This window comes from Zalophus californianus, chromosome 15, assembly GCF_009762305.2.
Source record: "Zalophus californianus isolate mZalCal1 chromosome 15, mZalCal1.pri.v2, whole genome shotgun sequence".
In the NCBI taxonomy this organism is placed as follows: domain Eukaryota; kingdom Metazoa; phylum Chordata; class Mammalia; order Carnivora; family Otariidae; genus Zalophus; species Zalophus californianus.
In genome coordinates this window covers 46,179,727-46,192,325 of record NC_045609.1, presented here as the reverse complement: position 1 = coordinate 46,192,325, position 12,599 = coordinate 46,179,727, and the positions used below count along the sequence as shown (strand labels likewise).

General features: G+C 50.2%; 1 protein-coding gene across 4 annotated transcripts in view; it reads left to right on the top strand.

The window, feature by feature from the left end:
- LOC113922723 (anthrax toxin receptor 2-like) overlaps positions 1–12,599 on the top strand; it is a 35,484-nt gene that overhangs the window by 16,693 nt on the left and 6,192 nt on the right. The window contains exons 2-6 of one of the 4 annotated variants that reach the window (XM_027594952.2): positions 1,513–1,544; positions 2,379–2,447; positions 2,777–2,857; positions 2,955–3,015; positions 10,384–10,453. In XM_027594952.2, the coding sequence (XP_027450753.2) occupies positions 2,397–2,447; positions 2,777–2,857; positions 2,955–3,015; positions 10,384–10,453 (263 nt within the window). In that variant the 5' untranslated portion in view covers positions 1,513–1,544; positions 2,379–2,396. The remainder of the gene's footprint in view (positions 1–1,512; positions 1,545–2,378; positions 2,448–2,776; positions 2,858–2,954; positions 3,016–10,383; positions 10,454–12,599) is intronic. The other 3 variants (XM_027594964.2, XR_003520056.2, XM_027594958.2) reach the window with 3 other exon arrangements.

The following is a 12,599-nucleotide window of genomic DNA, read 5'->3' as shown; positions in this document are numbered from 1 at the left end:
GACTGTGCCAGCTCAGCTCGTCACATGGGATTGGCCTGAACCTAAGCCCCCAGCCCCTCTTGTGTCCCAGTCCCACCCCTGAAATCTGCCTTCACAGCAGCTGTCTGGCCACATACCCGTGGTAGCCAGAGGATCACTGCTCGTCCACCTGCATGAACGGCCCGCAGGGCCACATCCCAGCCTTTGGCCTTTTTCTTCAGGAGCACATGAACTCAGGAGCCCTAGCGCTCTCATGAAGCAGCTTGCTAGTTCCTTTAGCACCAGTTCAGAAGGGGAAGAAGTTTGGGGGGACCGAGTCAACCTCAGGGGTCTGTGGCAGGGGAGGATGGGACAGGGCAGGAGTATCAATCAGCAGGATGACCTTTTCCAAACTCAGCCTCACCTGTTGGAGGATAGTGTGCCTTCCCAGGGGATGCATTAGCTTCTAGCAGCCCTGCCAGTCACATTGTGAGTGGGGATTCACAGTGGTACATCCACGGGTGTGCCCCATGTTCACCGTGGATGGTCAAGGCAGGGTCTTGGGGCCCTGAGACAGTGATGAGAAAGCCAGGCCATACCCATGGGACCAGCAAAGCAGCATCTCCCACCCTATGCTCACCCGATGGGGGACAGAGGAGGCCTGAGTGAGGCCTGTCACTATCAAGCACAGAGGGCAGAAGGTCACAAGTGTCCTGTCCCAGCCAGACAGGTCTACACACTGCACAGTGGCTCCAGGACTGGAGCTACTTTTTCTTTTTTTCTCTAGTATGATGCCATTTTTTTATTTTATTATGTTAATCACCATATATTACATCATTAGTTTTGATGTAGTGTTCCATGATTCATTATTTGCATGTAACATCCAGTGCTCCATGCAGAACGTGCCCTCTTTAATACCCATCACCAGGCTAACCCATTCCCCCACCCCCCTCCCCTCTAGAACCCTCAGTTTGTTTCTCAGTGTCCACAGTCTCTCATGGTTCATCTCCCCCTCTAATTTGCCCCCCTTCATTTTTCCCTTCCTGCTATCTTCTTTTTTTTTTTAACATATAATGTATTATTTGTTTCAGAGGTACAGGTCTGTGATTCATCAGTCTTATACAATTCACAGCGTTCACCATAGCACATACCCTCCCCAGTGTCTGTCACCCAGCCACCCCATCCCTCCCACCCCCCCACCACTGCAGCAACCCTCAGTTTGTTTCCTTAGATTAAGAATTCCTCATATCAGTGAGATCATATGATACATGTCTTTCTCTGATTGACTTATTTCATTCAGCATAATACTAGAGCTAGTTTTAATATCAACCCCAAATTATACCTCAACCTCTTTTCTGATTTTTTTTTAGAAACAAAATACATAATAGTCTTAGCAGACTTAAGAATATAAAGCCTACTGGAGCCACAAATATGCATGAAGGATTTAAAAATGTACTGAATCTAGAGCTCTGAGGACTTCTGCGTTATGGGGTTCTTAGAGTATTCCTGGGTCCCCTCACTGCCCTCCCCCAACATTCCTTCATTTCCTTGCAGGCAAATGAGCAGATTCAACAAGCAAACTCGGGGTAAGCTGCCTGGTGACTTCACTGTGGGCAGGTGTGGGGACAGAGCCAGGCCTGAGCCTCAGGGAGGTCTAGTGCAGACCCTCATTGGCCCCTTCCTAGCATGGACTCTTGGAGCAAGGTGCTGACCTCTCTGGGCCACGGGTCCCTCCTCTGTGCAGTGAGGATGAAACCACCCCCAGTGATGTGTCTCAGAACAACATGGGGCCATGCATGGACCTTCTAGGTTCTTGGTAACTGAGAGGTGCTTGACCTACGCTTGGGCTGCCTGAGCAAGAAAACAGAAAAGCCAAGGGACCTAGAGAAGACAAGATTCCGTTTTCAGAAAAAAGTGCTGGATTTACCCCTTGCTGCCCACTTTGTCTCCATCACATTTCTGGCCCTGGCTCCTTTCCCTTCTGTTCCTTCCCTTTGGCTGATGTCATCCTGTGCCTGTGTCTCCAGCACTGGAAAAGGCTATGCTCTACCCAAAACCATCTTCATCTAACATCCTGGCTAAGGCTCCTTCTCCCTCCAGAACTGACCTGCTAGTCCTCCAGGTGCTCATGATGGCAGGCGCTGAGGTCTGGGCACTTTTCCCCTGGAGAAGGAGGTACGGGGAGCAGTGTTGTGGCCCCAGCAGCCTGCAAAGAGAGTCATTTTGTGTGCCTTTATCAATGGGGTCACTCCCTATTTCCCCTACAGGCAACAATGCCAGTCTGATTATTGCTCTGACCACAGGACCACTGACACCAAAGGCATTTCAGGAGACTAAGTCCAAAGCGAGTCCAACCCATTGTTACCAACATTTTGTACCATGTATTTGGTAGTTTATACTCAAAGGGTTCTTTCTCTTAGGCTGAGAAGGCTCAAGATATGGGTGCCAAAGTTTATTGCGTGGGTGTACAAGACTATAGGAAAGATCAGGTAATTCAGAACAGGTAACCAGGTGCCCCTTGTGAGCCTAGATGGGGAAAGCATTCACAGGCAGCTTTCCTAAGTTTGCTCCTCTAACTCACCTGTAGTGTCTGGACAGCATATAGCCACTCCAGAAATGAATGACAAGTGTGTAAAACCTGCCACCAGAGGTGCAGCTGGAAGGGCTTTCCCTTCCCTAAGGGTGGGCTGCTGGCCAATGCTAAGGTCTGGGCCTTGGAGTCCAACATGGCATGAGGGAAGAGACTGTCTCCTGGGATGGGGACTTCTGTGTCCTCAACTCCTGGCCATGGGCCCAAGGCACCTCTTCTCTCTTGTAGCTGAATGACATCGTAGAAAGAAAGGATCAAATGTATGGTATAGACAATGGATTCAAGTCCCTGGAAGACATTGTTAACTTGGTGAGTGTGGGATAAATGTGAGAAGGGGAATGGGGTGGCTTCTCACCATGTCCCTCCCATTCACTATTCCTGACCTGCCCCCCGCTCTCTATTCTAGCTGGTGGTAAATTCCTGTCATGAAGTCATGGCTGGGGAGAGTTATTTTGTCTGTGTAAGAGGTAAGAGCTATAGTCACTGTTCTAGACAGAACGTGCTCTGTGTGTATGTGTGTGTGAGTGTGTGTGTGTGATGTGAGGTGTGTGAATATTTGGCATGTGGGTAGTGTGTGTGTGTTTCAGAGTATGGTATGTGCATGTAACATGGTTGTACAGAAACATTTTGGACATATGAGTGTGCATGGGGCATATAAGTACAGCTATGATTGACTGCAGTGTGCATGTCAAGGGTTGTGGTGTCATGATGTGCTTAATGACCGTTTCCCCATTATTATGGAGATATAATTGACATACACCTGTGTATAAGTTTAATGTATTCCATATAATGACTTGACATGGATATATCGTGAAATGATGACCACAATAAGATCTGTGTCATTACTTTTTAAATCTCAAAGCCAAAAGTTTAATACATAACAAGGAAAAAATATATTTAATAACCTTCAACAGAACACTGTAAAATGAAATTTGAGAATATATAAAGAGACAGGACATCAAGACTAATTAGGGACCACTCCTACAATACAAGTGTGATTCAGTATTTAAAATATCAGTGTAACTTACCACATCAGCAACGTGTAGAAGAGAAACATGATTATCTCCATGGATGACTAAAACACTGGACACAGTTCAATGGCCAGCATCATACTAGGAACATAGCCAGACAAAAGGCGCTAATACAAATACAACTAACATCTCATCCACTGGTTATATGGGGAACTCCTCTCCCTGACATCTGGAACTTCACAAGGGTGACCTCTCACCCTCCAGGGGTCCCTGTGTCAGTCTGGTGAGGACTCCTATGCAGTGACTTTTGTGACAGAAACCCCTCTTTATAATGGGCTCTGTGTGTGCTGGCTTATATATCTTATCATGGGGATTGGTACAGCGGAGGTGAATGGATAAAGCACATTTCTTCCACTGCTAACAGCACTCAGCTGGATCAGCCAGATGCAGACCCAGAGGCTGGGTCTGGCCTCTGTGCTCTTAACTGTAGGGCCATAGTGCAACAGACCATGGGGTAAGACAGAACTGTGTTCACATCTGGCTGTGCTGCCCACAGACATGCAACCTGGAGCAAACTACCAAACATGTGTGAGCTCCCCTCTTGTCTCCAAGAAGTAGAAATAACAACACCCACTAGCAGATGTGAGAGGTAAGGCTGGGGGATTTTACAAGGACTGGCACAGGATCTAGAAGCTGGTCAACCCTAAGCAGGAGTAGTGGTACTAATATTCCCATCACCATGGTGTCCCCCGCCCCACTGCTGAGACCATGTGTGGAGGGCGTGGCGAAATCATCAAGGATGAAAAGCATCTCCAGCTGAACCAGCTGTGGGCCACAGCTCTCTGATTCCTCCTGTCTTCTGCACCGACCTGCAGTGCAAGACTAGAGGTGGGCAACAGACCCCCACACAAATAGGCTCTTGTCCTGCTTCTGGTTTAAAGCACCGAGCCGTGTGGCCAACCTGACAGCTTCATTTCTCTGATTATGCCCCCTGGACACGCACAGGCCATGGTGTCGCAACAGCATGTCAAACTGCAGGTGCAGATGTCAGTCATCGTGCCTCCCCCATGGCGGCCAGGCAGGGCTTACAGGTGCCTGCCACCCACCCGCTGACAGCTTCACTCAGCATTTCCTGCTCTGACCTTTTCAGTTGTTGCCCTCTTGAGGAAGCTGCCACAATGTGACAGTCACTTGGAGGCCAAGCTCAAGGCAGGAACCTGGACCCCAAATGAAATAGAAAGACGCATTTCATCAGGCTGTCATTCGAAATAAATCAGTGGGTCAGGGAGCCTTGGGAAGCAGATAGGGGATGAGCATGAGACTGGGCCTTTTCAGCCTCTCGGGGTGCTCTCCAGGGTGAGGCAGAGGCCTCTGCGGGCCTTCCTGCCTCTCTGCCTAAGCTCCAGCCCATTCTCTGCTCAGTGCCCTCCAGCCCTGTCTTAGTGCGACTGAGTGTGTGTTCGGTGTTAGTGTGACTTGTGTGAGTGTCTGGTCCTTGCATGGTGAGAAAATCCCAGGGCCAGGGCACCTAGAAAAGCAGACAAGGGGTGAGCATGAGACTCACAGCCCCTTCACCTCTGTGGCTCAGGCTGGCCTCTTCTGCACAGCCTCTGCCCGAGGGCCCGAGGGCACAGAGCAGGCCCCTGCCCGAACCCCAGCCTGGCCTGCGAGCGTGAGGCCCCTAGCCCCCCACAGGGCTGGCCAGGTCTTCCCTCAGCTCTAAGGCTGGGGGGAGGGGGAGAAGGCACTGGACTTCCTGCAAGCCCCTCCCTTTCCAGGGTCCAGCCCACCTCTCCTTTGAGGCCTCACTCCCAGGAGTCTCCCTCTTGCCCCTTCCCTGGTTCACTGGCCCCTTTGGATTCCCACAGCCCTTGGTCTGTCCCTCTCGTTAGTCACCTGTCACTTTGTATGCGCCATGACTTCGGCTTAGCTGTGTCACAGTTTATTTTTATCATCCTGTTCTTTGATATTTTCCCAGCCTTTTGTGAAGGAAATTTCCAAACCTATAGCAAAGTGGAAATAACTGTACAATGAACAGCCTTGTCTCCACTACCTGGATTTTGCAGTTAATATTTAGTATCTGACCATGGTTTCTAACATTGATCTATCTAGTGCACTTGCTCTACTCTCTCTCTCCCTCTCTGTCCATGAATCCATCCTTAATTTTGTTGCATTGTAAAGCAAATTATAGGTATTAGTCTATTTCACTAAAACCCCTTCATCTGCATATCTTAAACTAGGGACCAATATTTATTAAGTTGTTTTTCTGAAATATGACAAAAGTGTATCATTTCATGAGTTCTGACAAAAGTACACAACACATGTGTGACTCCAACCCCTGTGAAAACACAGACCACTACACTGGTTTCCAGAAAAATCCGTGCTAGACCCTTGTTCAGAAAATCTTTCTCCTGCCACCTGAAGGCAGTTAATATTCTGATTTTCCTTCCATAGGCTAGTTTGCTGTGTAAAAACATCCCCGTAACGGACTCGTGTGATATGAGCGCTGTTTGGTTGATGTACTAGGCTCAGTGGTTTGCAGATTCATCCTTTCTGTGTGTTTGTGGGTATGCTTGGGGCTTTCTCGCCCACTGAGGCAGGATGTTGCTGGCACCTTGTCATTCTTGTTCCTGTATGTGATGGACCCAGAGTGAGTGTCTGCAAAGAACAGACAGGGCACATCCATGGTGGCACATAGTAGGACTCAGGGCAAAGGAGGGCTTTCCTCTAAGATCCAGTGGGCAGGGTGTCAGGTAGACCCTCTGAGTGGAGTGCGTGCAGGCTGTGCTGGGCAGGAGGAGCCTGCAGAAGGAACGCTGTGCAGTGCAGAGACATGCCTGCAGCCAGTCTGTTAGCTACTGTCCCTCTACTCCACTATGATAAAGTTACCATTTGTCCCATTCATCTCTCTCCCACAGATAACTCCCGTAGATGGCTGATCATGTATCTGTACACAGCTATCTAAATATGCTTTTCAAGGATGTTTTACATTAATGGGAGCATGCAGTACGTAACGTTTTCCAACCATGAGCATATATTCCATTCTACACATGGAGGAAATTTCTTTCACTCGTCTCCCTGGTCAATATTCTGGTTGTTCCTAACATGTGGCTACAGCAGGCTGTGAGCACCGTGAGGCTCACTCTCTGTGAGCATGGGTCAGGATTCCCTGGGTCAATCCCAGAAGTAGAATTGCAGCATGAAGAGGACACAGGTGAAACGTTGGTCAGGCAGCTGCCTGCCTTTCCAGCTCCTCTCTCTAGAGCCCCAGGAGGCCTGCTGTACAACATCTCCTCCAGAAGGAAAGTCCTCCATCCAGAAGGACCGGTCTCTCTGCCGGGGGCTACGGGTCCTCATGCCACCGACCGCTGCAATGCAGTGGCCCCCTCTGTAGGAAATGCAGCTCCCATAAGCTGACGTTAGTCTGTCCTTGGCTTCATTTTCTTCGTGTGCTTGTTACTGTTGGAGGAATTGGGTGAGAGGTGCTGGAGCAGAGGGAGCAGCAAAGTTGCTTTCCTCAGAAGGAGTTCCTGAGAATGGGGTTTTGGTGTGAACTGTTATAACTAGCAGATAGGAGGGAAAGTAGCTCTCAGCTCTGCCTCACACAGACCTTCGGATATTGCCTTTGCAGAATACTACGATGTGGAATTTTTGAGACCTGTCCCAGATCCAAGTAACAAGGAGAAATTTGTCTGCCAATATTTTGTGGGCAGCAAGAGGTTCCCCAGTAAGTAGTCCCCTCGGTGCCTCCAAGGACAGATTCCCCACCTCAGGCTGCCTTCCCCTCAGCCAGCCAGGCCTTCAAAGCCCTTGCTGACCATGCACTGTGGACACTGTGAGGATAGATCTGTGTGGACAAGGGGAAGGAGAGACCTGGCTGGAAGCTGGGATCAACCCCCAAAGCACCAGAGCCTGTCGGAGCAGGGCTTTACCCCTAACGGCTCTGGGTGCTGGGTCTGCCCCAGAGTCGCATTCTCCCTCCCTTGGCTAAGCACTCACTTGCCTTGAGCCACAAGGACCCAAATCCCTGGAGACTGCTGGTGGAAATGAGGCAGCCCTCAGGCTCTGAGTCTGGGCCAGGTGCACTGGTAGCTTCCCGGAAGGGTATGTGCACCTAGGATGGAGAGAGGGTGCCACCTGCCAGACCCAGGCCCTGGGATCCTGGCACAGGCACATGTCACATGTGTGACCTTCACCAAATGAGGATTCTGTTCTCGGCCTCTACTGTAAAATGGGACTAATATGATAGTTGAGCTAACTAAGCCATATTGCCTATGCAAGCCAATATTTGGGAAACACTCGGGCTCAGGTGTACCTCCATATGGCCGAGTGGCCTGAGGAAGTGCACGGGTGGGCAGGCAGATGTGCCCTCAGTGCTGAGGTGGGTGTGATCCTCCCCAGAGCTCTGGGGGACAGGAGGACTTTCTGTGTCCTCCTCGGCACTCCCAGTTAGCCCCCTGATGCTGTCATTTGACCTGATTATAGTATGTTCAGTAACGTCTTCCTCCAGGGCCATCTGGTCAATCCATAGCAAATCCTCTCCCCCAGGGCATCTCTAGTCTCTCTGCTTCTTTCCCGTGGGCACACAGAACAGTACAGGGCACTGTTGTGGCTACATTCCCACAGCTGCAGTGTGTAGATGGCCTTGGGGGATTAGATTTTCCTTGCTCAGTACTTCCTCAGGAGTGGCTTAGGGACTGAGGAAGCCTTTATATGGAGAACAGTGTTCATGGAGCACTTACTATATCAGGTCATGTGCTAAGGGCCTTGCATATGCCATGTCCCCAAGTTCTCAAAACAGATCTATTGTTATTTCTTAGTATAGCTCTCGAATGAGGCACAGGGGTAATAATAAGTTTGCCCAAGGCCAGGAGCTGCTGTAGGAAGAGCTGGAAAGCAGACAGACGTGATCCGATTGCCTAGTCTGGGCCTTGCCTTGCTGAGATGACATTCACAAGGAGCGCTAGACACAACCTGTCTCCTAGGCAATGTGCTCAGATACTTCCTCTGTGCCCTATGACTCTGTCGGTTCGCACCCTGGGGATCACCAGTGTTTCTCTTCAGTGTGGACTGGTGCCAGGGCCTCACATGGCAGAATCCAACACATACTCCTGTGCATTTCGGCTGATGGCCACTCTGCATGCATTCAGTGGCTGGTCTCAAGTGGCCTAGCAGGATTTTTTCTTTTTATTGCCAAGACCTCTGATGCACTGATGGATGGGAAGTGATTTGATTTTCTTCTAATCTTTAGATTTAAACGTCTGGGAAAACATTTTAGAAAATACAGAGAAGCATATAGAAAATTTTAAAATCGGCGTTGCTATGTGTTTTATGTTTTCTGTCTTTAGTGTGTAATGTTTTTATGTTTTAAGAAATTTTTACTAGTTTAAATAAATAAATTAAGTATTCAGTTTAATCAGTTAATAGTGGCTTGAAAACTCCTTTCCACTTCAGCAAGCTTCTGGGCCCTCAGTGTGCAGCTACCTGCCATCAGCTCCTCTCTGCTCTGGAGTATAAACAACCTACGGGAAAGTAAATTGTATTTCTTGGGGATTTTTTTCGTCACTATCCCCAATCATCCTACCTCTCAGACACAGCTGCCTTTCCCGAAACCATATGTGGTGGCTAGCTTTCATTATCAGCCCAGTGGAGGGGTCAGACAGCTCAGGAGCTCAGAGTTAATGTGACCTGTTGAGTTAGGGCCAGGGCTGGTTCACATGGAAATGAGCCATTCTGTAGGGAATAGTCCTGGCTTGTGACCAAAGTTAGGGGTATGGAAGAGTTTGGTCCCCCAGCTGCAAGAGACAGAACTGTTCTGAGCCTCTTGAGTGCCAACTCCCAGGATCCCTCCCCCCCCACACACACACAAAAACACAAAGACAAAGAGAGCCCCTCTTCCTTCCTCAGGCTTTGCTACCTCACTAACTGGCACCACCATCCACTCAGTTATTGTGACCAAACCCTGCCTGTCAACTGTGCTTCCTCTTTGCTTTTGCTCCACATCCAGTTCACTGTTGCCTCAGTGTCCAAAACCTGCCCGGATCTGGCCAGGCCCCTGTCAGATTCATCATCTTAGATAAAACCCATATCCCTTCCCAGGGCCCACGATGCCCTGCCCACCTCTCCTCACTCACGTCTCTCCTCAACAAGCTCAGCTAGTTATGCCCCAGGCCCTTGGCACCTGCTCGCAGAAGCCAGACACTCTTTCCTTGGATCTTTCCCTGGCTTTCCCCCCATCTGGTTTCAGCTCTAGGATCCTCTCCTCAAAGAGACTTTATTTGTAATGGAAATTTTCAACAATAGAGACAAGTAGCAAAAATTATATAATGAACTTGACATAGCTTCACCTACTTTCAATAATTATCAACACTGGACAATCTGGTTTTATTGATGCCTTCACTGTGGATTACTTTGAAGCAAATCCCAGCCATCACATCAGTGAAGTCACTGAAGTATACAGATTTTTGTTTCTGTGAAAGGAAATGGTATCTCTTAAGGACAGGACAGGTCCCCCATTCCTAAGCTGTGTCTTTTCCCTTCCACTCTCTGTCCTCCCCTTGCTTCTTATTGTCTCAGCACTTTTCACTGTCTGCATTTATTTTGTTCTTTGTTAGTTATTTCAATGTCTGTCTTCCCTCCAGTCCCTCAAATGTAAGGCCCTTGGGAACTGGGACTCAGCCTGTCTCTTCCTTTCCAACCAGAGCATTCTAGAGGAGCTGGTGCACAGTAGGGGCTCAGAGGAATGCAGAGAGGAGAAGCTGGTATCTTTGAAAGTGTTAACTGTGCTTGCCAGAGGCTGGCAGAAAGGAAGAGATGGATGAATGGACATGACATTGACATTATTCTATTGTGATTATCTCTCAGATAGAAAAGCGCTTGAAGTAACGGGAAGAAATATAATGTGCCCTGGACATATAATTGAGACAGACGAACAGTAAGTGCCCCAAGTCAGGGGCCAGATGGGCATTTTTGCCACCATGAGGTATACAGAACATGGGATGCCAAGCTACGGGTAGTACGTGTCTAATTCAGGGAGGGCTCCAGGCATCCTCAGCACATGCCCTTGGTGGTGGTCCTCAGAGGTACTCAAGGATTCCCTCATCCCTGGCTCTGCTGAAGAATGTAGGATTTGGGAGATGATGTACCCTGTGATGGTAACTTTGTTCCAGACAGCTGTTCAGAGCTAAGTCAACATACTCTGTAAACAAAGAGTCAGGGTGGTGACACCAAGCTGCGCTCCCTGGAAACTTAGCCCATGGCCAAGAGGGCATCTGACCCGATGTAAGTCTCCTCATGCCTGGTCAGTCTTCACTGCAGAAGTTGACCTTGTAGTGCTTGGGGTGAGCCCCCCTTACCCATACTGTATGCTCACTTGTGGACCCAATGCCTGATGGCCAAAGCCATTGCAATAAACAGAACTATTGACTATAGCTGACTCAAGTGCAAGAAGTGTACCTATGCATACTGGTGATCACCATCTACCTTTTCTATGCTTTAAGAAGGTCATCGTGAGATACAGCATGAACGGTGGCAACAGCTTCCTCGGCAAAATGGTTTTCCAAGGCAACGACTGTGTGAGTGCCAAAGTAGGGCTGCAGCCTCCCTCCTGGGCTGACCAGAACCACTTCATGGAAGAAGCAGACACCAGGGGAGGCAGAAGAGGGGAAGAATGTCCCAGGCAGTCCCAGCAAGTGGCTCGTGCAGACAGGCAGCTGGGGCAGCTTCTCACAGCCAGCTTGGGGCCCTCAGCCCTTCATCAGCAAGCTGTCCCCACACTCAGGCTTCTGAGGTGCCCTGGGAGTGCTTCCACAAGATCCCCTATGGTGCAGCCACCTGTCCAGGCCCTGCAGAAGTTCTGCTCTCTGTGTGAACCAAGTGTCATTGGAGGCACATGAAAGGGGACAATTAGCTCTGAGGAGACTCCAGAAATAGTGCTGAGCCTCTGACACCTGCCTACCCACTCACCACCTCCCCTGGCCTACATCTAGTGGTAGGGAACTCAGAGCTCCATCCTGTATTCCAGCTAGGCAACTAGGAAAAGCTGGGGAGCTGTGTGCTAGGAGCCATAATCCAGGACCTCTGGGACACTGGGACACTCCAAATCCAGGTCTCGGACACAGGGCCTCTGGTGGGTGGGACCAGGTGTGTTTCCACTGTATGGATGCAGTTGCTGGTATAGCTGAACCCACACATGCCCATCACTGGCCCCGAGACCCAGCCCACATGAAGAACACCCGCTGTCATTTTGCAGAGAGCATCAGCCTCCCCTCTGCCTCTGCTGCTTTCTCACACTCCTCAGCTGCCCTCTCTGCTAACTCTTTCTGACCTCTGAAGGACCTTGCTCTCCTGCAGTGAGTCAGGAAGTGGCCAGGGCTATGGGGAGAACCTGGGGCTCAGCTCAGAGATAGGCAGCTCAACGACAGGTGAGAAAGAAGGTTCTGCTCCCAGGTGCCCCTTCCTCAGAGCTCTGTGTCACCTGGACACCTGGCACAGGGCAGCATGAGATGGGTGACAGTGAGCGTCAGGATGTGGAAGACAGCTGCCTGGGAGGAGGGAAAACTGTGCCTAACTGCCACCACCCTATTGTCTAGTCCCAGCCTGGGAGGGTTCCAGCAGTGCTGACAGACAGTCCTCCAACTGTGTCTTCACCTATGCCCGGACATGCACCCCTGGATCAGCAGACTGACCTCACCCATTTGCCCACCAGGAGTCCCACCAACTGACAGCCCAGCCTCAGCAGACACACGTCAGAAAGACCTCAGAAGGAGCCACACCACCGTGGGCCCTGAGCCTGCCTCCCCCTTCAGCTGCTTTGTCTCCTGGACACAGATCCTCACCCCACTCCCTCCCCTGCCTCTGGGAAAACAGACCACTTGGCTTATGGCAGGGCTGTGCAGCATGTCAGCTGAGGCATGCAGTGAGGACTGGCTTGTGCCACCACGGAGATTCCACTCCCTTGTCGGGGCTCTGGGACAGAGCCTGTGAGCAGGGCTAGTGTGTGCTCTGTGGCCCCGGGCTCCACAGTGGCTCTCTGGTTACTGTCCCTGTCCTCCAGCCCCTCAGTGCTCCCTGGAGGTGGG